Source organism: Camelus dromedarius, chromosome 3 (assembly GCF_036321535.1).
Source record: "Camelus dromedarius isolate mCamDro1 chromosome 3, mCamDro1.pat, whole genome shotgun sequence".
NCBI classification, from domain to species: Eukaryota; Metazoa; Chordata; class Mammalia; order Artiodactyla; family Camelidae; genus Camelus; species Camelus dromedarius.
In genome coordinates this window covers 96,103,493-96,129,388 of record NC_087438.1, presented here as the reverse complement: position 1 = coordinate 96,129,388, position 25,896 = coordinate 96,103,493, and the positions used below count along the sequence as shown (strand labels likewise).

At 39.4% G+C, this 25,896-nt stretch overlaps 2 protein-coding genes across 4 annotated transcripts in view; both read left to right on the top strand.

The window, feature by feature from the left end:
* Positions 1-25,896, top strand: part of KLHL3 (kelch like family member 3) — a 238,308-nt gene that overhangs the window by 82,726 nt on the left and 129,686 nt on the right. The window lies entirely within an intron of this gene.
* Positions 23,863-25,627, top strand: HNRNPA0 (heterogeneous nuclear ribonucleoprotein A0). The gene has a single exon (XM_031449095.2). It carries the CDS (start codon positions 24,173-24,175, stop codon positions 25,094-25,096), a length of 924 nt encoding a protein of 307 aa, XP_031304955.1. The 5' UTR covers positions 23,863-24,172; the 3' UTR covers positions 25,097-25,627.

Here is a 25,896-nt window from a genome sequence, read left to right as displayed (position 1 = left end):
AGTTTTTTTTCTTTTAAGCTGCAGTGATCCTTAGTTCTTTCTGAACTTACGCATTTGCCTAACTATTCTGAGGTCATCTTGGGTATAGTGTTTTGATGTACATTTTTAATAGATTATCCAAATACCCATTGAAGGAAAATCGCAAAGTTAATGTCTCTGGAAGCTTTTAAACATAAGGTGCTTTTCTGTTCCAAGATGTTTGGATTTGCCCCCTAACCAGAGGGCAGGACTCCTCCAAGTATAAGAAAAGGGTTGGTTGGTTTCAGGGGAGTTTTTTTTTGGTTTTTGTCTTTTTGATATTTAGGAATTTATTCTTTGCTCTTCTCTGCCATCTGGTGGCATATGAATGGAAAGTTGCATTTGGAGAGAAAATAAGAAATTTCAGCTATATAACATATATGTATATACAACTTATTGAATATATAATATATTGGATATATATGCTATGTATTATGTATAATATATAAAATATGTAATTTATTGAAGAGAAGCAAAAAATGGTTGTGTGTGTTTGTGATTCCAAACATTGAAACCACCAAATCAGTTTTAAGGCACAGAAATTTGTCTGTCTGTGATATTTTTTGGCTTCTCTACCTACTCTTCTTTTACCTCCCTTGTCTTGCTTCAGCATCTGGCATTTTCAACCTCATATGTAGTGCCGAGTAAACTAAGTAATCAAAGTTAAAATTTTCCTTAAGCTCTTCTCTTAATTAAATCAAGGTTAGTTTTATGAACTGTATGAATGTGTAGCCTACTCCTCCCTGAGCATCTTCTCTTCTGTCTCTGTAGCCTTGTGGAGGCAGAATAACGACCCTCCAAAGGTGTCTTCGGCCTAATCCCCAGACCCATGAATGTGTTACGTTACATGGCAAAAAGTGCTTTATAGATGCGATGAGGTTAAGGACCTTGAGATAGGGAGACTTTTTTGGATTATATGGGTGGATGCAATCTAATCATATGAACACCTTTGCTGGTTGTAGTCAAAAGAGCCAAAGGGAGAGAGAGAAAGAAAGAAGCAGAGAAAGAAAGAGAAAAGATAGCTAGCTAGCTAGGACAATGAAAGAAGGAGCAGGAGAAATTTAAAGTATGAAAGGAAGCAGACTCACTGTTGCTGGCTTTGAAGATGGAGGAAGGGGGCCATGAGCCAAGGAATGTGAACAGCCTCTAGGAGGAAACAAGTTTCTCCTCTAGAGCTTCCAGAAAGGAATGCAGCCCTGCTAATACCTTTATTTTAGCCCAGTGAAATTGTTATGAGATGTTTGACTCACAGAATTGTAAGATAATAAATTGTGTTATTTTAAACCACTATTAGGTTTGAGGTAATTTGTTATGGCAATGATAGAGAACTAATTTAAGCCTCCACTCCATATTTTGATTAGAATTGGGAATGAAAGCTCAGATTGGGAGGATTGCAGACCTAGCTTGAATTTGGGCTAGTGGCAAACCTAAGGAACTGGAAGTAGGGTAGTAATAAACTAGTGTCTTTGTCAAATTTAATGTTGCTCCTCTCTTTCCAGGTTATGTTGTAACCCTTCAAGTGCCTATTACCCTCTTATTTTTACCCTTCTCTTCCAGGTTATGTTTTGGCTTCCTTTTCAAAACTTTTTCCTCCTCTATTCTTGCCCAAAGGCAAGAGTTTGGAACAGATTAAGTTATATTATGAATATTCATTGAATACCTACACACGAGGGTAGTTCACAGTCCAACTTTGAAGAGTCATCATTTTGTGGGGGAAGCAGACAAATACTTCAGATCTTCCTGATGAAAGATATAATATAGGTAAGCATAGGTTGCTGGAGGAACATGTGAAAGGCACCTAACCCAGCCAGTGAATTCAGGGGGCTGACTGAATATTTAAACTCATTATCTGAAATCTTACATGGGTACTCATCACTTCCTGGAAATCCTACTCAATTTTCTGGCAATCTTATATTCATTCTCCCACACTCAGAAACAAGTATTTCTCATCTTCTTTCTCTGCAAGCCTTCTCCTTTCCTCCTTATCGTGGTCTAAGATATGTCCACAAATGATTCGGTTATCTTCCTTTCAAGGCGTGGAGCTTCATTCTCTTCTTGAGTATGGGCTGGACCTAGTGGCTCATTTCAAACAAATTAATATGGCAGAAGTGACTGTGTATATGTACATATATCACATCATCGCATTGTACACTTTAACTGACAACTAAAACTGCAGTATGGTTATACCTTGGTGAAGCCTGAAAATAAAGGAAGTGACTGTATGACTTCTGAAACTAGGTCATAAGAAGCACCGTAACTTTCCTTCCTCTCCCTCTCTCTTGAATGTTCACTTCAGGGGAAGGCCAAGTACCATGTCAGAGCATCTCTGTGGAGAGAGCGACATGGCAAGGAACTGAGGCCAGCTGCCAAGAGCTATGTGAGTGAGCTCTCATAGAAGCGAATCCTCCAGCCCTGGCTGACATCTTGATGATAACCTCTTGTGAGACCCTGACCCAAAATCACTCATCTCAATACCTCACAAATTGCTGACTCACGGAAACTATGAGATAATAAATATTTGTTGTTTTAAGCTGCTAAGTTTGAGTGATTTGTCATAGGGAACTAATACAGATCTTGGTGCTTGGAAGTGGAGTTCCTCTGCAACAAAGACCTAAAAATGTGGGAGTCGTTTAGGAACTAAACAGTAGGCAGAAGCTGGAAGGACTTTGAGGAGAATGTTAGAGAAGAGTAGAAGAGGCTTGAATAGTTTGTGAGAAGAAGTGTGATGGCCTTTCAGAAGACTGTGGGTGAAATCTTAAGGGAAGTGAGGAAAATATTAGTGGAAGCTGAAGGCAAGGGCATCCTTTATATGTAGAGGTAGAAAGTTCAGCAACACAGCTGTGTTAATGTAGAAAGTAGCAAATGTACATAAAGAACTCGGTCATTTAGCTGAGGAAATTTGCAGGCAGACTGTTGAAGATGTTACCTGGTTTCTTCTTGCTGCTTAAGGTAAAATGTTGAGAGAGACGTTAAAGAAAAGATGGTGAAACAGAAAGGAGCCAGGACTTATTGGTCTTAAAATTATTTCTAGCATCTCCAAAAAGCAAATGAGCAAATGATTCTAAATTTAAGAACTGGTTTCTAGGCAAAGATCAAATCTAGGAAACTGTGAAGAACACATGATCTCATGAGCTGCTAAGGTCTGGAAAGTAATTTTGTTATTCAGCAATATAATCAATACCCTTCTTCATCCTTCCCCTAATTTGATCACCTTGCTTCTGGCCTCATGGAGAAAATGGCCACTCCCCTCTCATCTCCTGAACACTGTCTCCTGTCTACAGAGATGCATGCCTCGGCTCTCTGCCTTCTGCCTCCTGAAGGGCAGTCGTGGCAGCCTCTTCATTTGTGCTTTCTCATCATCCTGTATTCAAAGACTTGATTCAACAACATTTTCTCTCTTTCACTATCAGTTTCTCTCTTTATATTGACTCATTTTCATCAACAAACATGCTGTTTTATCTCCCATCTTATGAAAATAAACCCTCCCTTTATTTCATATCCCTCTGTAACATTACCCCATTTCTCTGCAACCCTTTGCAACAAAACTTCCTCGCTTCTCAAAAAAAACTTCCTCGCTTCTCATTCCCTCTTAGTCCACCCTAATTTGCCTTCTGTCTCCATCACTCCCCTAAACATGTGTTTGTCAAGGTTACAAAGGACTTTCATGCTAACCAATCCAACGGTCCCTATTCTAACCTTAGCTGATATCTCAGCAGTATTTGCTTTAGCTGACCTCTCCCTTATCTTTTTAAACAGCTTTATTGAGGTATAATTTACATAGCAATATATTCACTTATTTAAACTGTACAACTGTATAATGTTTTTAGTATATTCACAGTATTGTGCAACCCACTCTAACGTTAGAACATTTTTGTCCCCTCTACAAGAAACCTTGAACCCATTAGCAGTCATTCCTCATTTCCCCCTCTTTCCCTGTCCCAACTATAGGCAGTCATTAATCTACTTTATATTTCTATAGATTTGCTTATTCAGGACATTTCATATAAATGGAATCATATAATATGTAGTCTTTTGTGTCTGACTGCTTTCACTTAGCAAAATGTTTTCAGGGTTCATCCTTGTTGTACCATGTATTAGTATGACTTCATTTCTTTTTATTGCCAAATAATATTTAATTGTAAGAATATGCCACATTTTATCTGTTCATCAGTTGGTAGATATTTAGATTGCTTCCTTTTTGGGGTTCTTATGAATAATGCTCTGAACATTTGTGTTCAAGTTTTTATGTGGACATGTTTTCATTTTTCTTGGATTTATACCTAGGAGTGGGATTTCTGCATCATATGGTAGCTCTGTGTTTAACCTTTTAAAGAACCACCAGATTGTTTTTACAGTGACTGCACCATTTTATATTTCCATCAGCAATGAGTGAGGGTTCCAATTTTTCCACATCTTTACCAACACTTGTTCTTGTCTGTCTTTTAGATTATAGCAATCCGCTATAGACTGAATATTTGTGTCCTCCCCCAGATTCCTATGTGGAAACCCTAATTCCCAATGTGATGGTATGTGGAGGTGGGGCCTTTGGGAGATAATTAGGGTTATATAGGTCATGAAGGTGGAGACCCCTTGATGTGATTGGTGCCCTCGTAAGGGGGTGAAGAAATCAGAGTGCATGCTCTGTCTCTGTCTCTGTGTCTCTCTTTTGCTCTCATTTTCTCTCTTGCTCAGCCTTGTGAGGACACAGGGAAAGGCTGTATACCAGGAAGAGAGCTCTCAACAGAACTCAACCATAATGGTACCCTGTTCTTGAACTTCCAGCCTCCAGAAACGTGAAAAATAAATTTCTGTTGTTTAAGCCACCCAGTGTATGGCATGCTACAGCAGACCTCATTCTTGAAACACTTTCTTATTTTGGCTTCCAGGACATTACACTGCCCTGGGTTTTTTCCTGCCTCACTTGTTGCTCTTTTTCAGTCTCATTTGTTTGTTTACCTCATCATCATCCTCTTCATTTTCTTTTTCTTCCACTAAACTTCTAAATATTGGAGTGCCCTAAGACTCTGTTTTGTGGTATCTACTCTGTCTACACACTCCCGCTATGTCATTTTGTCTCGTGTCTTTAAATACAATGTGCTAACTGCTTCCAAATTTATATCTTTAGGCCCTACCCTACCCTGATCCCAGACCAGGATCCCTATATCCAGTTGGTTAGTTAACAGCTCTTCTTAGATGTCTAATAGGAATTTCAGGTAACATGTCCAAAACAGAACTCATGATTTTTACCCACAGACCTGCATTGTCTCCCAGTCTTTCAAATTTCAGTAAATGAAATTGCTATCAACCCCCTTGTTCAAGCCAGAAGCCTGTGAGCCATTCTTGATTACTCTTGTTCTCTTACACCCTATGAAAAATCCATTAGCAAGTTACTTTTGACTCTGCTACCACAGTGTGTTTGAATTCAACTACTTACTTTCATGTCTCCTACTGCTATCCTAGTCTCAGACATCATTGTCTCTTCCCTCAAGTTAGACCCCTCCTACAAGTTTCCCTGCTTCTATTTTACAGTTCATGATACATATAGCAGCCGGTCATCTTTTAAAATTTGAAGACATCACATCATGTTACTTCCTTGATTAAAATCCTTCAATGCTTTCTATTGCTTTTAAAATCTAAACTTGTTTGCCTGACTTACAAGGCCCTTACATGATCTAGCCCTTGCTAGGTCTCTATCCTCATTTCCTACCATTCTTCTGTCAGTAACAGCCAGCCTACTGGCCTTCTTTCTTCCTTCCTTGGGAGTTTACACTAGCTGTTTCCTCTACCTGGAATGTTCTTCCCTGGTTCTTCACATGGCTGGCTTCTTATTGTCATTTGTGTTCAATCACCAATCATTCTAATTTGTGTGTGTGTGTGTTTGTTTCTCGTCTGCTCTCCCAACACCTGCTTCATCAACTGTGAAATCCTTGTGGTCAGGTCTTTGTCTATCTATCTGTCAGGGCTACAGTCCCAGAATTTAACAAGGTGCCAGGTAGACATTTCTTTAATATTTGTTTCTCAAAAAAAGTTTTTATTGAGATATAATTGATATATAATATTGTATTAGGTTTAGATGTACAGTATATGTATATATTGTGAAATGATTATCACAGTAAGTTTGGTTACATCCATCACCAAACATAGCTACAACTTTTTCTTGTGATGAAAACTTTTAAGATCCACTCTCCTAGCAACTTTCAAATATACAGTAGAATATTGTTAACTATAGTCACCATGCTGTACCTTACATTCCTAGCACTTATTTGTTTTGTAACTGAAAGTTTGTGCCTTTTGACCATTTTTACCTATTCCCTTGAACTCCCTCCCCCTGCTCTGGTGACCACCAGTTTCTTCTCTGTATCTATGAGTTTGTTTTTTTCTCTTAGATTCCATATACAGATGAGATCATACAGTATTTGTTTTTCTTTGACTTATTTCACTTAGCATAATTCCCTCAAGATCCATCCATGTTGTCTCAAATGGCACAATTCCTTCTTTTATATGCCTAAAAAATATTCCACTGTATTTATATACATTTTCTTTATGCATTCATCTGCTGACTGGCACCTAGTTGTTTTCCATGTCTTGGCTATTGTAAACAATGCTTTAGAGAATATGGGAGTGCAGCTATCTTTCTGAGATAGTGATTTTGTTTCCTTCAGAACCAGAATTGCTGGATCATATGGTAGTTCTATTTTTAATGTTTTGAGGAACCTCTGTACTCTTCCATAAGTCATTGCATCAATTTACATTCCTACCAACAGTGCACAAGAGTTCCTTTTTCTCTCCATCTTCAACACTTGTTTCTTTTCTTTGTGATAATAGCCATTCTAACAGGTGAGGTGATAGCTCATTGTGGTTTTTAATTTACACTTTTATGATGATTAGTGATGTTAAGCACCTTTTCATGTGCCTTTTGGCTATTTGTATGTCTTCCAGGAAAAAAATGTCTATTTAGATCTTCTGCCCATTTTTATTTTTATTTTTTGTTGCTATTCAATTTATTTAAATTAAAAAAAGAAAAAAAATCAATTCATCCATTTTCTCCCACCCCCCACACTTCCTGCCTCTGGCAACCACCAATCTGTTCTCTGTATCTATGAGCATATGTATATGTATATAGATATAGATATAGGTAAATAAATACATTCAGATGTTTATATCTATATATGTATTTCAGATATTCTGTCCATTCTTTTAACTATTTTTTAAATTGAAGTATACTTAATTTACAATGTTATGTTAGTTTCAGGTTTATAGCAAAGTGATTCAATTATATGTATGTATATTCTTTTTCAGATTCTTTTCCATTGTAAGTTATTACAAGATATTGAATATAGTTCCCTGTGCTATACAGTAGGTCCTTGTTGTTTATCTATTTTATATATAGTAATGTGTGTATGTTAATCCCAAACTCCTAATTTATCCCACCCTACCTTCCCCCATGTTCCCCTTTGGTAACCCTAAGTTTGTTTTCTATGTCTGTGAGTCTACTTGTTTTATAAATAAGTTTATTTGTATAATTTTTTAGATTCCATATATAAGTGATATCATATGGTATTTGTCTTTCTCTGTCTGACTTATTTCACTTAATATGATAATCTCTAGGTCCATCTATATTGCTGCAAATGGCATTATTTCATTCTTTTTTATGGCTGAGTAATACTCTTTTGTATAGGTGTATATAGGTATGTGTGTGTATATACGTACACACGCATAAACACACACACACCCCACATCTGCTTTATCCCATTGTCTGCTGATGGACATTTAGGTTGTTTCCATGTCTTGGCTAGTGTAAATAGTGCTGCTATGAACATTGGTGTGCATGTGTCTTGTTGAATTAGCATTTTTTCCGTATATATGCACAGGAGTGAGATTCTTCTGCCCTTTTTAAAATTGAATTGTTTGGTTTATTTCTGTTGAGTTATATAAGTTCTTTATATATTTTGGATCTTAACCCCTTATCAGATATATGATTTTGCAAATATTTTCTCCTATTCTGTAGGTTGTCTTTTCATTTTGTAGATGGTTTCCTTTGCTGTGCAGAAGCTTTTTAGTTTGATGTAGTTCCACTTGTTTATTTTTGCTTTTATTGTCAAATCCAAAAGATCATTACCAAAACTGATGTCAAGGAGCTTGCTCTATAAGCTTTCTTCTAGGAGTTCAAGGTTTCAGGTCTTGATTTAAGTCTTTAATCCATTTTGAGTTGATTTTTGTGTATTATGTTAGATAGTGGTCCAGTTTCATTCTTTTGCATATGGCTATCCAGTTTTCCCAACACTATTTATTAAAAAGACTATCCTTTCTTCATTTTATATTCTTGACATCTTTGTTGTAAATTAACAATATATGCATGGGTTTATTTCTGGGCTCTATTCTGTTCTATTGATCTGTGTATCTCTTTTTATGACAATACCATACTTTGATTACTGTAACTTTGTAATATAGTTTGAAACCACAAATTGTGATGCCTCCAGCTTTGTTCTTCTTTCTCAAGATTGCTTTGGCAATGTAAGATCTTTTGTGGTTTCATAGAAATTTTAGGATTATTTGTTCTATTTCTGTGAAAAATGCCATTGGAATTTTGATAGGGATTTCCTTGAATCTACAGATTGCTTTAGTGCTCGCTTTGGCAGCACATATACTAAAAATTGGAATGATATGGAAAAGATTAGCATGTAGATTGCTTTGGGTCGTGTAGAAATTTTAACAGTATCGATTCTTCCAATTCATAAGCATGAAATACATTTCCATTAATTTGTGCCTTCTTCAGTTTATTTCATCAAGAGCTTATAGTTTTCAGTGTATAGCTCTTTCACTTCCTTGGTTATATTTATTCCTAGGTGTTTTATTCTTTTTGATGTAATTGAAAATAGAATTGTTTTCTTAGTTTCTCTTTCTAAAAATGTATTAATTAAATGAATGATTTTGAACTGACTTCCAAACTGAGTTCTGAATCAGAATAAGAGTTATCTAGGCAAAGAAGGGAAGAAAAAGGAGCCAGAAGTATCCAGTCATTGTGTTTCAAATGGATTATAGATGTACGGTAGACGTTAATCCCCTCAGTCCTTGATCTACTCAGGTACAACCTGGGAAGAGTGCCAAGAGCATCCTTATGCTGAACTCCTTAGAGGGCATTTATAATGGAGCAGTGTTTGACCACAAGACCCATCATCCCTTCAAATAGCAAATATTGTTAAGGATATCTGGCGTTTTCTGCTCCGATGCAAGGTGCTAAGTGCAGTCCAAGGATGTCATCTACCAGCTGGACATCTATTTCAGGAGCCAGCTGCTGCCTATTAAGAACAAGAGACAGTGGAGTCAATGGAACACATAGTGATCCAAGAGTCCAATGAGTATAGTGTATAGCTGGCCTGAAATATGAAGCACGGAGGCTGGGCAGGGGATCCTGGTGGGCACAGCTTGGGGTGGTGGCCCTGAATTGTTATCTTCATATATAAATCAGATACTTTAGTCTCTGCACTTGGGATACACTTTTGGTAGGATCTAAGGGCGACTACAAGGTTACTATTCTATAGTCTATAGTATAGACTGCAAATAAGAGCTTCTTCATTGTTTTAAAATTCTTGATAATGAAAAGTTTGATTGAATTTGAAATCCTTTTTCATTAGCACAAGAAATCTTTCCACCACTCTCCTGCTTTGTCAGTAATCTCCAGCACACTGGACTTCTTTCTTCCTTGAGACCCTTACACTAGTTGTTCCTTCTGCCTGAAATGCTTTCATTTGTCAATTAAAGAAAATGCAGAAGAACTAGATTCTTTAAGTAAAATTTCAATTTCATTTTAGAATGGTTATAAAACTTTTATATATTCATCTGCCTAACCATGGATAAAGTTTCTTGTGGATGGTGATTATCAAAAATTAAAAAGATAATCATTTAAAAATCTTCATCAGGAATTGCACCTGACCATTTGAGTTATAAAACCAGTTTCTTTTCTTCCTTCCTACCTTCCTACTGTTTCATCCTTCCGAAATAATCCAATCAAAAAAGTAATTAGGTAGGGCTGAGCAAAGTAGGCTTCTGCACTGGAGTGTGGGAGCTGCTGGGTGTCTGGCATGGGGTATCAGAGCCTGAGTGAAGTAAGGAGGGTGTTTATGAAGAGAAGGAGGGTAGCAGCCTGTGTGGTTGTTGGGAGCTCCAGAGAGGTGAGGAGATTGTCTGCACAGGATGGTGGTGACAGCAACAGCTGTTAAAGTGCTAACAATGTGTTAGGGCTTGAGTGAGGTGAAGGGGGCGTCTGGGTTGGGTGTTGGAGTTGGTTAAGTCAGTGATAAATGTCAGACCCTAAATGAGGTGAGGAGAATGCTTGCCGGCTGGAACCATGTGGCAGAGTTTGACTGGGGTGGGAAGGGAATTTGTGCAGAAGGGTGATAGTGGCCTGGCATGGGGTGTTTAAGCCCAGCAGGGTGAGGAGGGCATTTGCATGAGAGAGGCTTGTGGCAGCAGTGATGAGCCAGCAGAGTTTCAGTCTGAGTAGGGTAGGGAGGACATCTTTGTGAGGGAGTGGTTGCAAAGCAAGAGACTGATTACACACAGGCAGGACTGAGCCAAGTAAATGTATATAGAGGATAATGGGAATCAGGTTTTTCACTGTCAAGAGAGTTTTAAATATGGAAAAGGAAAAAACTAGAATGAACTTTGTGGTATTGGACTGGAATTGGAGGTAGAGGTGTGTACTTGTGGCTTGATAGATTGATAGATGAATAGATAGATATATAGATAGATGAAGAAATAAACATTGATATAAATGCGTGGATTATATACATGTAATGTGTGTGTATATGTGTGTAATGTACCATGTTTGTGTATAATGTACCATGTTTGTGTATATACACATACATATTCCCTCTCTCTGGGAGCAGCAACACTCCTAACAGCAACGAACATATATAATACCCGTATCTTGGTTTCTACATACCATTCTCCACTGAAAGGAACCAAGACTCCTTGGAAAAATAGCTGATTCCAGGGCCTGAAATATCTTGTTAAACAGAAAATGAAAAGTAGTAGGAAAAATTATGGGGACATGTTGAAAGAATACAGAAGTCAGCTTGAATGAATTTCCAGTGGCCAAATCTGGGATACTTGGAACATCAAAATAATGACAATAGCAAATTATAACCCACTGAATAAAATAGAAATCCATGAGTCCATATTGATATAAAGAAATGAATAAGTAATTCAGGGAAAGAGAATTAATAAAGGTAGAAGGAATGATTGGAGTTAGAAAAATCACCATTTCAAAATCATCATAATAATAATTAATTCAGCCAAGAAGCGTCAGTGAATATTTAAAACTAATGGACAAAAGTTTGATGAGGAAAGTTACATTATGTAATCTCAAAATACCTCCAGACAAAATACCTAGTAGTTACAAAGGGGAAAAACAACTTTACAGGGGAGAAATCTGGCAGACACCACCTTAATAGAGTGGTCAAAGTTAGCATCACCAGTAATGAGGCAAATAGAAATCATGTGCCATTTGATAGGATGCAATGTCACTTCAGTGACACTCCTGTCAAAAATACATAATCTTTTTTTTAGTGGCTTGCCTCTTTATTTTACTTTTCACATATGTATTTTCTTTTTCATATTCTTTTCCATTATTGTTTATTACAGGATATTGACTATAGTTCTCTGTGCTATACAGGAGGTCATTGTTGTTTATCTATTTTATATAGAGTAGTTTGTATATGTTAATCCCCAAATTTTAATTTATCCCTCCCCTCCCCCCTTTCCCCTTTGGTAACAAGTTTGTTTTCTGTGTCTGTAAGTCTATTTCTGTTTTGTAAATAAGTTCATTTGTATCATATTTTAGATTCCACATATAAATGATACCATATATGGTATTTGTCTTTCTCTGTCTGACTTACTTCACTTAGTATGATAATCTCTAGGTCCATCTATGTTGCTGTAAATGGCATTATTTCATTCTTTTTTATGGCTGAGTAGTATTGATTGTATATACATATATACAATATATATATACCATATACACCACATCTTTATCTAATCATCTGTCGATGGACATTTACATTGCCGGCATGTCTTGGCTAGTGTAAATAGTGCTGCTATGAACATTGGGGTGCATGTATCTTTTCGAATTAGAGTTCCTTCCAGGTATCTGCCCAGGAATGGGATTGCTGAATCCTATGGCAACTCTGTTTTTAGTTTTTTAAGGTACCTCCATACTGTTCTCCATAGTGACTGTACCAATTTACATTCCCATCAACAGTGTAGGATGGTTCCTTTTCTCTACATCCTCTCTAGCATTTATTATTTGTAGACTTTTTGATAATGGCCATTCTGACCAGTATGAGGTGAGATACATCATTGTAGTTTTGATTTGCAATTCTCTAATAATTAGCGATGTTGAGCATCTTTTCATGTGTCCATTGGGCATCTGTATGTCTTCTTTGGAGAAATACCTGTTTAGGCTTTCTGTCCATTTTTAAAAAATTTTTTTTTCGTTGTTGTTATTGAGTTGGATGAGCTGTCTGTGTATTCTGGAAATTAAACCTTTGCTGGTTGCATTGTTTGCTAATATTTTCTCCCAGTCTGTAGATTGTCATTTTGTTTTGTTCATAGTTTCCTTTGCTATGCAAAAGCTTGTAAGTTTGATTAGGTAGGTCCCATTTGTTTATTTTTGCTTTTATTTCTATTGCCTTGGGAGACTGACTTAGGATAACATTGCTGTGATTTAGGCAAAACATTCTCTGACGTATGTTCTCTAGGAGTTATATGGTGTCATGTCTTATATTTAAGTCTTTAAGCCATTTTGAGTTTATTTTTGGGTATGGTGTGAAGGAGTGTTCTGGTTTCATTGATTTGCATGTAACTATCCAGTTTTTCCAGCACCACTTGCAGAAGTGACTGTTTTTTCTCCATTGTATATTCTTGCCTCCTTTGTTGAAGATTAATTGACTGTAAATCTGTGGGTTTATTTCTAGGCTCTCTGTTCTCTTCCACTGATCCATATGTCTGTTTTTGTGCCAGTACCATGCTATTTTAATTACTATAGTTTTGTAGTATTGTCTGAAGTCTGGGAGGGTTATGCCTCCATCCTTGTTCTTTTTCACATCTGGAAGGTGAAATTGGTGGTAGCGTGGCTGTCAAAGGAAAAGACATATAACAACTTCAGCTGAATGGTGGAGTCATTCACTGACATAGGGCACATATTCATTCACATGACCCTAAAACTGGTAACTAAGAGCACTACATTTGCAAGGATGCCCCACACCTGGTACAGTTAACCATTTGTCTAGAAACTGCACAAGGATGCTTCTTGAGCTCAGATTTCAATCACGGATTGCTGTCAACTTGGGCTTGCAGGAAACACTCCTCAGAAACATGAAGAGGCCTGGAGAGGGTAGCCTCTGTCATATCTGCTTTCATATAATTTAGCAAAAAGTACACCTTACAGTAGATACATATGATAGGATAATTTATTGAAATATTAATTTGCCTTTTATTCTATTTTCCTGCCCTATTCCAAGAATACTTTTCTGCTTTTTTTCTTTGAGCTTTTGTTCAGTAGGACCCATGCAGAAGTGCAACTACCTTTTGATTTTTAAAGCCTAATCTAATTGAAGGGCTCATGTTAGGTGGTCCCAGAGGAGAGGGGAGAGAGGCAGGAGCCCAAGAGGGAAAGTCTACTGAGGAGACCTCAAAGAGAGATATTTGGGATGGGAGGATTCCATGGGGTAGCAGGGTCCCGTACCTCTGTGCTGCTCTCTTGTAACTCCCTGGGGGTGTGATCTGTCCTCAGTGTAGAGTGATTTTGTGGTACAGTGGGAACCTGGACCTATGGTGTTGGGGTTCCTAGCCTTGGTAAGGAGCCCCAGCTCAACCTGGGAGGCAGGTTTCAGGAAACAGCAGAGTCACCTTCCTGCAGGGGATGCTGTAATCTTGGACAGATAGCCTATAAACAATGACTAATCTGGACCAAAGATCAGAAGGCCATCCCTAAGTATTCTGGACTGTGTACAACCCCATGTCTTTGTCCTAGGGATGGGATGGGCTCTAATATTGACTGAGGTTAAATTTGTATCAAATTGAAGAGTGGTGGCTTAGGATGAAAATTACTTGAAAATAGAAGAAGACAATGATGTTTCCTTCTCCTAGAACTATGAAAACTTTCATACTCACCATACACATTTATAGCTGTCAAAATCTGGGGTAAGTTCCTTATGCATAAAAAGACTTTTTTCCCCAAAAAGTTCATCATGTCTTTAATTGTACCTTTTCTGTCAGAGAACTTGAGGTATTTCAGGTTGATATGTGCCTCCAGAAATTAATACTGGATGGAATCAGGATACCTCAACAAGTTTGCTTTTCTATTATTTTCTCTAACACCTAAGCTGAAGTGCCGAGAAGGAAGGAACAAGCTAGCCTGATGTTTGGTAGACGCAGGTGCGTTTCTGGTCTCTCTCCTTTCCTGGTACTCCCAGAGCTGACTTGGGGCCGGGAGCAGGTATGGGTTGAATACCAGTTTAATTTCAGTTTTCTTGCAGCTTTATCTTCCATGTGCAAATTGTCATTCAAATACCCAAACCTCATATTTCTTTTAATCTTAATTTGAGCCAGGAGGCACTGAGGACTGAGACTTCAGTAGACCAGATAAATGATGACTAAAAGCATAGAATGACAAGCCAACTCCTTCTTTAGTGATGTTTTTATTTTCCAAGTAAGGAAGCCTATACAGAAGCTATACAGGCAAGAGTGTCATGGGATTAGCCATGTGTGAAAAAGCCAGTTGACTGTAGGTTGGAAGTTGAGACTCTGCCACTACCTGGCTGTGTGGCCCTGGGCATGTCATTTTAACTCCCTGGGCCACATCTGTCACATGAAAGGTTTGTACTGGATAACCAATAATGGATCTCTTCATGCTCTATTCTTGTGATCCTGGAGTGTAGGGTAAGAAGATTATTTTGAAATTGAAGTACAGTGATAAAAGAGCCTTACTGACAGTTAATACTTAGATATACTAGGAGTTATTATTTTTGGTAGAGCTTTTGAATGTGCCAGTGGGATCAGTGCAATGTTTTTACAAAACTATGATCAAAATCTTGTGATGAAAGTTACAGATTGTATTACTATATACTTTGGTTGTCTGCAGTAGATGATTGTATCAGGGCTTGGTGAAATCCCCCCAAACCAATGATGAGAATTAGAATCATTAGAATTTGAACTTAATTATATGCAATTTTAATCATTGAAAGAAACCCTGTTGATTGATACTTATGAATGAAAAGTGCTTTATATGTTACTTCAAAAGCTGGAAAATAGACCATATTTAGAATCCTGTGCAGCAAAGGAAACTAGATTTCAGGTAAATTATTCTGTACACATAGGCAATCCCAAACAAACAGATCACTGCTAAATATACTGAGAGATTTCAGTCATCATATTGATTATCATATGGAATGGGTTCCTCAAGGAGCATATGATTCTTGATTTCATAGTTCCTAATCATTAGCATACTGTTGTTGCTCATACAAATCTTGGGTAGTTATTTTAATTTTTTCCACTGTTCTCCTAGTTTTATTTGAAAAAAAAAAGATGCATGTTATTTTATTTCTCTATTAATGTTCTGAAATTATGATAATAAATATCATTTAACTAAAAATGTTTAGATCCTGAATGATCTGGAAAGGCTTTATACATAATCTGAACTCACTGAACAACAATTAAATACCTCTCTTACAGCTTATTTAGTAGACTGACCTGTTCTTTGCTCTGTTCACTGTATATTTAGAAATTAGGAATGATCAGATTCCTGAGGAGTCTAAATGTATGCAGTAGTATGAATGTTACTTAATTCACAGATCTGAGTATAGAACACTTCACAAATTAAATCCTACTCTGAGTTGCCACTCTTTAGGTTGATGGAAATTTGATCTCAATCAATGCAAATTATTTCCCTTTTCTGTATAAGTGAGGAAGAGAAGCTTTATTAAATTGTTATCCATGTTTGGAATTATACTACAGGCTGAAATTAGAAGTTGAAATAGACTTAACAAGTAAGATTTAACAACTTCATTTTCACATGGATCTCATATGCCTCATGAGAAGAAAATATTCAGTATAAAATCTGCTGAAGGAAATAAATATTTTTAAAAATTGAAGTTCTTATTGGACTAAGAAAAACAGTACACTAAAAAACATATACTGTAAGAGTAATATAAGTAAAGTTCATAAAATTTGAAACCAAGAGTTGAGTAATTTATATACTTTAAAGGAATGTCATTCTGTGACCCTGTTATGGAATTCATAGGTATATCATTAAATCTGGTATAACCTTGCCTAGAGAAATCTAGGCAAGATGTGTGTAGGCAGCTTCACAGGAGCAGATGAGTGATGTCTGACACCTCTGAACATGGATGCTGAGAGAACTTCTCTTCTACGTGGTTGTAGTCGTTTGCTAGGACTGCTTTCACAAAGTACCACACACTGGGTGGCTTAAACAACAGAATTTTATTTTCTCACAATTCTGGGGGCTAGAAGTCCAAGATTAAGGTGGTGTCAGGGTTAGTTTCTGGTGAAATCTCTTTCTGGCTTATAGACTGCTGCCGTCTCACTTCTAGAGCCTGCAGAAAGGAACACAGCCCTGCAGCAGCCTGATTTTTAGCCTAGTGAGACATGTCTGATTTCTTACAGACTGATGGATAATAAATTTGTGTTTTTTAAGGCACTGAGTTTGTAGTAATTTATTAGAGCAGCAAAAAGCCAATATACCATACACCATCATACCCTTGAAACTGACTTGTATGATTCCAAACACAGCATGTATACACACAGTTTCCTCTACTAGAAATGACATTATCTTCTTGTAGGCCTAACTCTTTTTTTTTAAATTTCTCTGAAACCTTATTTTCAGATAATGTTGTTAAATTTATTTTTACTTTTTTGTATATATATTTATTGAATTATACTCAGTTTACAATGTTATGTCAATTTCTGGTATATAGCATAATGCTTCAGTCATACATGAACATACATAGATTCGTTTTCAGATTCTTTTTCACCATAAGTTACTACAAGATATTGAATATAGTTCCCTGAGCTATACAGTAAAACTTGTTGTTTATCTATTTTATATATATTAGTATCTGCAAATCTCGAACTCCCAGTTTACTTCTTCCCACCCCCTTTCCCCCCGAGTAACCATGTTTGTTTTCTATGTCTGTGAGTCTGTTTCTATTTTGTAAATAAGGTCATTTGTCTTTTTTTTTTAAGTTTGGATTCAACTTATAAGTGATATCATATGGCATTTTTCTTTCTCTTTCTGGCTTACTTCACTTAGAATGACAATCTCCAGGTCCATCCATATTGCTGCAAATGGCATTATTTTATTATTTTTATGGCTGAGTAGTATTCCATTGTATAAATATACCACATCTTCTTTATCAGTCGTCTGTTGATGGACATTTAGTTTCTTTCCATGTCTTGGTTATTGTAAATAGTGCTGCTATGAACATTGGGGTGCATATATCTTTTTAAATTAAGGTTCCCTCTGTATATATGCCCAGGAGTGGGATTGCTGGATCATATGTTAAGTCTGTTTTGAGTCTTTTGAGGAATCTCCATACTGTTTCCATTAATGGAAACAAACTACATTCCTCCCAGCAGTGTAAGAAGATTCCCTTTTTTCCACAGCCTCTCCAGCATTTATCGTTTGTGGACTTTTGAATGATGCCATTCTGACTGGTGTGAGGTGGTACCTCATTTAGTTTTGATTTACATTTCTCTAATAATTAGTGATATTGAGCATTTTTTCATTTGCCTTTTGGCCATCTGTGTCTTTATTGGAGAATTGCCTGTTTAGGTCTTCTGCCCACTTTTGGATTGGGTTGTTTGTTTTTCTTATTAAGTTGTATGAACTGTTTATATATTCTGGAAATGAAGCCCTGGTCAGTCTCATCTTTTGCAAATATTTTTTGCCATTCCATAGGTTGACTTTTTGTTTTGCTTATGGTTTCCTTTGCTATGTAAAAGTTTTAAGTTTAATTAGGTCCCAGTTGTTAATTTTTGCTTTTATTTCTACTGCCTGGGTAGACTGCCCTAGGGGAACATTGCTGAGATTTATGACAGATAATATTTTGCCTATGTTTTCTTCTAAGAGGTTTATAGTGTCTTGTCTTATGTTTAAGTCTTTAAGCCATTTTGAGTTTATTTTTGTGTATGGTGTGAGGGAATATTCTAACTTCATTGATTTACATGCAGCTGTCCTGTTTTCCCAACACCGTTTGCTGAAGAGACTAACTCTTATACCTACTTCCGAAGTTAGCTTCTGCTAGAAGAATTTACTGATCTCTGGGTTTCTGCCTGTATCTACCCTAACACACAATACCTGTTGTACTTCTTAGTGCATTACTATTGTTGATTTCTACTCTTTTCCAAGACTGTTGTGCTCCTGGAGGCCAGGGACCTTTTCCCACAGCATCTAGGCCATGAATGAATTAAGTGGAGTGATGAATAAATGAAAATAGAATGTTCTAAATGCTTTTAATTTAGAAGGCTCTTATTCTGTGTGTGAGACCGTGCTTATGTTTGTACTTGAGTGTGTATTCTTTAGAGAAGAGATAGTCTGAGAAATGTCAATTTGTTAGGTCTTCTGTCTTTGTTTGGGCCAGTATAACAAAAATACCATAGACTGGGTAGCTTATAAACAACCAGAATTTATTTCTCACATTTCTGGAGTCTGGGAAGTCTAAGACCAAGGCGCTGGCAGATTCAGTATCGGTGAGGGTCCACTTCTCAGTTCACAGATGGGCATCTTCTTGCTGTGTCTTCACATGATGGAAGGAGGGCTAGAAGGCTCTTTGGGGTCTCTTTATAATGGCACTAATTCCATTCATGAGGGCTCTACTTTCATGGCCTGATCACCTCTGAAAGGCCTCACCTCCAAATACCAGCACATTGGGGATTAGTCCTCAAGCTATGAATCTGGGGGGACATAAACCTTCAGTCTATAACATCTTTTAATTCTGATAATCTCCCTCAACCTCTCTCTCACTGGCAGTTAAATAACTTATTATTGGAGTTTTATATATAAGAATTCCAGGTTTACTTGGGGCTATGGCTGTGGACCTTGTCCCAAGACCAAGGTGATACACATTGCTTTCAAGATAATGTTCAGCCTCCACTGTTACCTGTGTGTGTGGAGGGAGAGGATAAAGTGGAATGATAAGGCTGTACACTAGCTGGGCCACTGTTTCCTTCAATGGACAAAACCCCAGAAGCATTTGTTTGCATCTTTTGTTTTAAAATTAATCAATTTTAAAATTTAGATATAATTGACATATAACATTGTATTAGTTTTAGCTGTACAACATAATGATTTACAGTACGTATATATTGCAAAATGATAACCACAATACATTTAGTTAACATCTATCACCACATATAGTTACAATTTTTTTTCTTGTGTTAAGAACTTTTAAGATTTACTCTTACAACCATCAAATATATAATGTAGTATTGTTAACTATCATCACCATGCTGTACATGATATCCCCAGAACTTATCTTATAACTGGAAGTTTGTTCCTTTTGTCTGGTCACTTCTCCCACACTTGGGAAGCTATCTTGTTTTCCCACCAAATCCTCCTCCTTTAATATCCTCTCCCATGTGGAGGAAACAAATATAAATCCCTTCTAAAAGCCTAGATTTTGTACCAGAGGCAAGAAAATACACAAGGAGTGAAGCAAGATATAATTAATATCTCCACTGATTGAACTGGTCTGAATATTCGTGTTAGGAGAGTCTCTTTTAAGTCTAGTCCTTGTTGTGCCTTTTTTTTTTTTTTAGAGCATTTTATCATGGGTATTACTCTTAGGTTGCCCAAGGGGGGAAGGGGGAGAGAGGCATGTGCCTTTGAGAGAAAACAGGTGAGAGGAGCCCCAATAATGGCATGTTGACATTTTTGCCATTCTGTCAAGTATGGGGTTTAAAGTCAGACTTACTTTGATTTGATAAAATAAGTAATGTGACCTTTCACACATCATCATAATGGTATAAGATTCATAATACCAGTCATTATTTTTCCTCTACAATTATCAATTCAAGTGCTACATGATATTCCTACTTGAACTATTTATTTATAAATTACTCCCTTATTTAATTAGTTAGCTATTTGGGGGCAATTAAATACTTACCAGCTTTTTTTTTCTAGTATAAACAGTATTGAGATGGATATCCTTGTAGCCAAATCCTTACATAGATCCTCAATTATTTCCTTAGGATAAATTTCCAGAAACATTATTAATGGTTCAAGAGAACAGATCAAATTTTGAGGCTATTTATGTGAGTCGCTAAAGAGTCCACTAGAAAGATTGTACCTCATCACAAATGACAGAGTGCCCCTTTGGAAAGTACCTTGAGTAAATAAAAATGGAACATCTATTGGTCTGCTAGGGCTGCTGTAACAAAATACCAAAGAATAGGTGATTTAAACAACAGAAATTAATTTCCTTGCAGTTTGGGAGGTTGGGGTCCAAGATCAAGGTACCAGCAGGATTGGGTTCTCCTGAGACCTTTCTCCTGTGCTTGCAGATGATCACCTCCTTGCTGTCTCGTCACATGGTCATTCCTCTGTGCACATATGCCCCTGGAGTCTCCTTCTCTTCTTATAAGGATACTAACCATATTGGATTAGGGCCTCACCCTAAATGGATGCATTTTAAGCTAATCACCTCTTTAAAGAACTTATCTTTGATTTCAGTTACATTTAGAAGTACTGGAGGGGGGAGGGCTAGGGCTTTAAAATATGAATTTGGTGGGGAGGAAGAGTGGGGACACAATTCAGTTCATAACAGAACTCTAACTGCAAAAAAGTCTTGGATATAATAAGAATTTGACTTAAAAAAAACCAGAGTTGCTGCTTTCTGAAAATATAGCTGGCCATAGTTTCCCCTTTCTTCCTCAGCTCATTATTTTTCCTTTTCTCTTGTTCTCTTTTTCTTTTTCTAGGTATATTCAGATACAGTAAAATACAGTCTTTTTAATGTGCAGTTATATGAGTTGTGCAATCATTTTCCATCCCTTGCGGGAGGGATGGAAATCAAAAGTTGTCTAAATTTCAGTTATACTTTTAAACTTTTTTGTTTTGGAAGGGTGAGATACTTGTAAGCAACATAAAGCCAAGAAAGATACTCAGGCAATGATCTAAAAGGTAAAGTAGAAAAAAAGGTTTCTACTTGAATGATCTGAGAGGTAGGAAACTGACAGCATCATTTAAGTGTTTATATAACACTACTTACTCACTGTCCCTACCTTTACTGATCTAATCTCCAAAAAGAATTGGACATCCCAATTAACTTGCATCTATCTTGGCTCTCTAAATGTCTCTTAAATATGCTGTGTTGTTTCCAATCATCCTAACCCCCTTCTCTATGTAAGGCTTATACTAGACATGTGTTTCTATGAAGCTTTCCTAGTCAATAGAAATTAAACCAATAATGGATCCTCAACAAGGTAGTGTGGAAGATTGTTTTTAAAACAATGTAGGAACAAACTGCTACTTTAGGATTTACAGTTTGGATAGGAAAATAAGTTATCTCTTTCAGAAATTCATCTTTTACTGTTTTTACATTTATTTGGATGACTCTAAAATATATTTCCTCAGATCTAATCTCTTATCTGAGCTATAGTCTTGGGCATCCCAGAAAACAGAATCCCATGAATATCCCACTATCACCTTAAACATTAACAACTATGTTCATCACCTTCCCTACTCCCTCTAAAATAAAGTAATTTTCTTAGATTTTCTAGTTATATCATGCTGCAATCTTAGGCCTCCAGATTTCAAACACTAGAATGCTTTTATTTTCCTCATTCTTTATCATCAGTTAGCAAATCCTGACATACCTGAATTTTGTTTTGTAACAAGATGATAGTTTCTATTATTCTTCTAATTTTTCCAGTAGCTCTTATTCCTGTCTCACATGCTGTATACTACTCTTATTATCTGCTTCTCCTCACAAGATTGTAAGGTATGTGAAGGCAGAGATTTTTGTCTGTTGTTTACTGCTATATTCCCAGCACGCAGTATATAATTTATTGGGTAAACTGAGCACTTACTATGTGCAAGGCACTGTGCTCTGTGTTTACATGCAGAATCTCATTTAATTTTTTACCACACCTGGTAGGTGTTTTATTGTTCTGATTTTCAGATAATAAAACTCTTATTTTCTTTATTTAAGAAAGGTTAAGTGACTTGTCCAGTCACACAATTCAGTAGTCACACAGTTAGCAGGTGGCAGAGCCAGTCTGTTTTTGTCCCCAAACCCTGAAGCCTTTGGAATGATATTGACTCCTTAATCTGAATTTCAGGACATTCCATAATATCAAGACCCTCAACCTATCTTATTATCTGTCGAAAACCAGTCAAGCTGGTCCATTCACTGCCCCTGGAAGCTTGTGTAGCTTGTATGTTTCTTCCAGATTTTGTTCAGATAAACGTCCTATATAAATTTTATCTAGCCTTTGACTGATTCAGTGCAGCTTCCATTTCTAACAAATCATTCGTGAATACACTGCATTCCAGTATACAGTGAGGAATTACTCTCTATTTACCATATGGTTTTAGGGCTCTTGGTTACAGTATGTTTTATACCTTGTATCCCACTTCTTACGTCTTGCTTGGCACACAAATGGTTCAATGAATGGAAGCCATTATTTCTTGCATCCCCACCTGAGTCCCTATGGCAGTTATCAGGGGTGCGTGATACTGATAAACAATGTTCACGTGCTTAACTGCTTGCGCTCCCAGTTCAATCGAAAACGCCTTTTAAAAGCTTACGTTTTAGTTGGGAAAGAAGCACGCATAAGTATCGTAAATGTATAAAACGGTGTGTATACTGGGGTAAAATGAAAATGTCTGCTGTCGGAGCGTGAAGGGAGGCTGAGGGGCGTCACGGGAAGGCTTCATGGACGGCCGAGGGCGGCGGGGGTCTCGCGCCACGCCTCGGCCGGAAAGTCTGAAGCACTGTGGGTGCGCTGCTGTCCTCCACATGGCCTCGGGCTCGCTTTTGCGCAGGGCCACGTGCCGATGCTTGTCTAATCGCGCCTCGGGCTCACTATAAACGGTTAATAACCGCCCTTTCAGAGCGGGCCTCTCCCTTCCATCTTTGTGCGAACGGGAGGGGCGAGGACATCAGGTGTAGCGGCCTGGCCGAAATGCGGCGGGTAAATGCAGGCCCCCAACCCCAACAGTCGAGTTTTCAAAAAGCCCGCGCCTGGCGCCCCAGGCCGCATCCGTTGGGAACGGCCCCCAGCGCGCACCCGCTCACCCCCCGCGCGGCAAACCCAGGGCGGTAGGAGGCGAGGGGGTGGCAGGCAGGATCCGCACACAGGGGGCGCCAAGGCTAGCGCGCATCGGGGAGCGCGCTCGTCCGGCGGCTGCCGAAAACGGAAGTGGGTGCGAGCGCATTGTTGTGATTGGCTGAACTGACATGTCTCTCAAGGGGCTGGCGCGAACGCCACTGCGGAGTTGGGCGAGGGGGACACGGCAAGGGGAGGGGAGAAATCATCGGGAACAGCCGCGGGGCTGGGGACAAACGAATAGCACAGTTGCGCGAAGGGCAGGGAGAGTCCTTAGACGGGGCACACTGGGGACCCCAGGAGTGAAAGCGGGCGGTAGGGTCAGTGGCGGGAGCAGCGCAGACCGAGGGCTTGAATAGACCGCGGAGGGCGGGGAGCCCGTGACCGAGACCCGCGCTGCAGCGCGGTAGGCGGGACTAAGGAGAGCGAGGTGATGATTGGCAGACAGCCCTGGGCTGCCGTACGTCGGCGGTGACGCACGCCTCGGGGAGGGTGCGCGCGCGTTCAGCGGCCTCTTTGTGTGGTGCCCAGATAGGGGAGCGGAGGTGGCGGTGGCGGTAGCGGTGGCCTTGGTTGTCTTCCAGTCTCCTCGGCTCGCCCTCTAGCCGGCACCTCTCCCCTCCCCTCCCCCTTCCTCTTTTCCTCCTTCCCTTCCCTTCCCTTCTTCCCTTCCCCGTCGGTGACCGGCGGGGGCGGCTCCAGCAACGGCTGGGCCCAAGCTGTGAAGAGGCCTTAGCCAACGATAACAGCGACGGCGAAACCTCGGAGCTCGCAGGGCGGGGGGAAGGCCCGGGCCGTGGAGATGGAGAATTCCCAGTTGTGTAAGCTGTTCATCGGCGGCCTCAACGTGCAGACGAGTGAGTCGGGCCTGCGCGGCCACTTTGAGGCCTTTGGGACCCTGACGGACTGCGTGGTAGTGGTGAATCCCCAGACCAAGCGCTCCCGTTGCTTCGGCTTCGTGACCTACTCCAATGTGGAGGAGGCCGATGCCGCCATGGCCGCCTCGCCCCATGCCGTGGACGGCAACACGGTGGAGCTGAAGCGGGCGGTGTCCCGGGAGGATTCGGCGCGGCCCGGTGCCCACGCCAAGGTGAAGAAGCTCTTTGTCGGGGGCCTTAAGGGAGACGTGGCCGAGGGCGACCTGATCGAGCACTTCTCGCAGTTTGGCACCGTAGAAAAGGCCGAGATTATTGCCGACAAGCAGTCGGGCAAGAAGCGTGGCTTCGGCTTCGTGTATTTTCAGAATCACGACGCGGCAGACAAGGCCGCCGTCGTCAAGTTCCATCCGATCCAGGGCCATCGCGTGGAGGTGAAGAAGGCTGTCCCCAAGGAGGATATCCACTCCGGGGGAGGCGGAGGCGGCTCCCGGTCCTCCCGGGGCGGCCGAGGCGGCCGGGGTCGCGGCGGTGGTCGTGACCAGAACGGCTTGTCTAAAGGCGGCGGCGGCGGTTACAACAGCTACGGTGGTTACGGCGGCGGCGGTGGTGGCGGCTACAACGCCTACGGAGGCGGCGGAGGCGGCTCGTCCTACGGTGGAAGCGACTACGGTAACGGTTTCGGAGGCTTCGGCAGCTACAGCCAGCACCAGTCCTCCTATGGGCCCATGAAGAGCGGCGGCGGCGGCGGCGGCGGCGGCGGAGGCAGCAGCTGGGGCGGTCGCAGTAACAGTGGACCTTACAGAGGCGGCTATGGTGGTGGGGGTGGCTATGGAGGTAGCTCCTTCTAAAAAAAAATTTAAGATGCCTGGGAGTGGCTATAGGGGTAGCCCTTTTCAACCCCCCAACTAGGGTCGACTCTTAAGCCCCTTCCCCTCCCACCGCCTTCCCCATTTTGCCCTTGGGGGAGCCACTTCTAAGGCTGCTCACCCTTGGGGGTGTTGCCGTGTTTGCCTGCCACCTCTCTTGTCTCTCCCTCTGAAGATGGACTTGGCCCCACATACACATTTTTGTGTTACAGTCATTGATGGACTCTATTTTTTTATTATTACTTGGACCTTGGTCGTTTTTATACTAGCAAAATGTCTTGTTTTAATTTGTGTTTTTTTTTTTGGGGGGGTGGGAGTGAACTTGCTGATTCTGTAGCAAAACCTTGGGCGGGGGTTGGGGTGGGGGGTAGTTTACTTTGTTGTAAGGACTTGATACCTGGCTACAGCATTTTCTATGAAATTACTTGGATCCCATGCCCGAAATTTGGAAGCATATGTACAAAAATCATTTTTACGTTTTATTTTTAATAAATCATTGTGTTTGACCGTAAATGTCTAACCTTTTTTTTATAGGATCCATTCCATACCATTTTAAGGGATATTAGTTGAAAATTTTTCGTGTTAATCCTTAATTCTTGATGTGTACTTAGAAAAACTTTTAAACGGTCCTGTGGGTTGTTTTTTTTTTTTTCTTGCTGTTGCCCTGCTAGTGACTTGTTGAATTTTATCCCTTACAGACAAAACTTTGAAGTGGTGGATGTGGCTTTTTAAAATCTTTAAAGTTTCTGTGCATCCATCTCTTGTACTAAGCGATTTTGCTT

Excerpts from the sequence above, each read along its gene's own strand:
- HNRNPA0 (XM_031449095.2), top strand. The coding sequence starts at position 24,173 with ATGGAGAATTCCCAGTTGTGTAAGCTGTTCATCGGCGGCCTCAACGTG.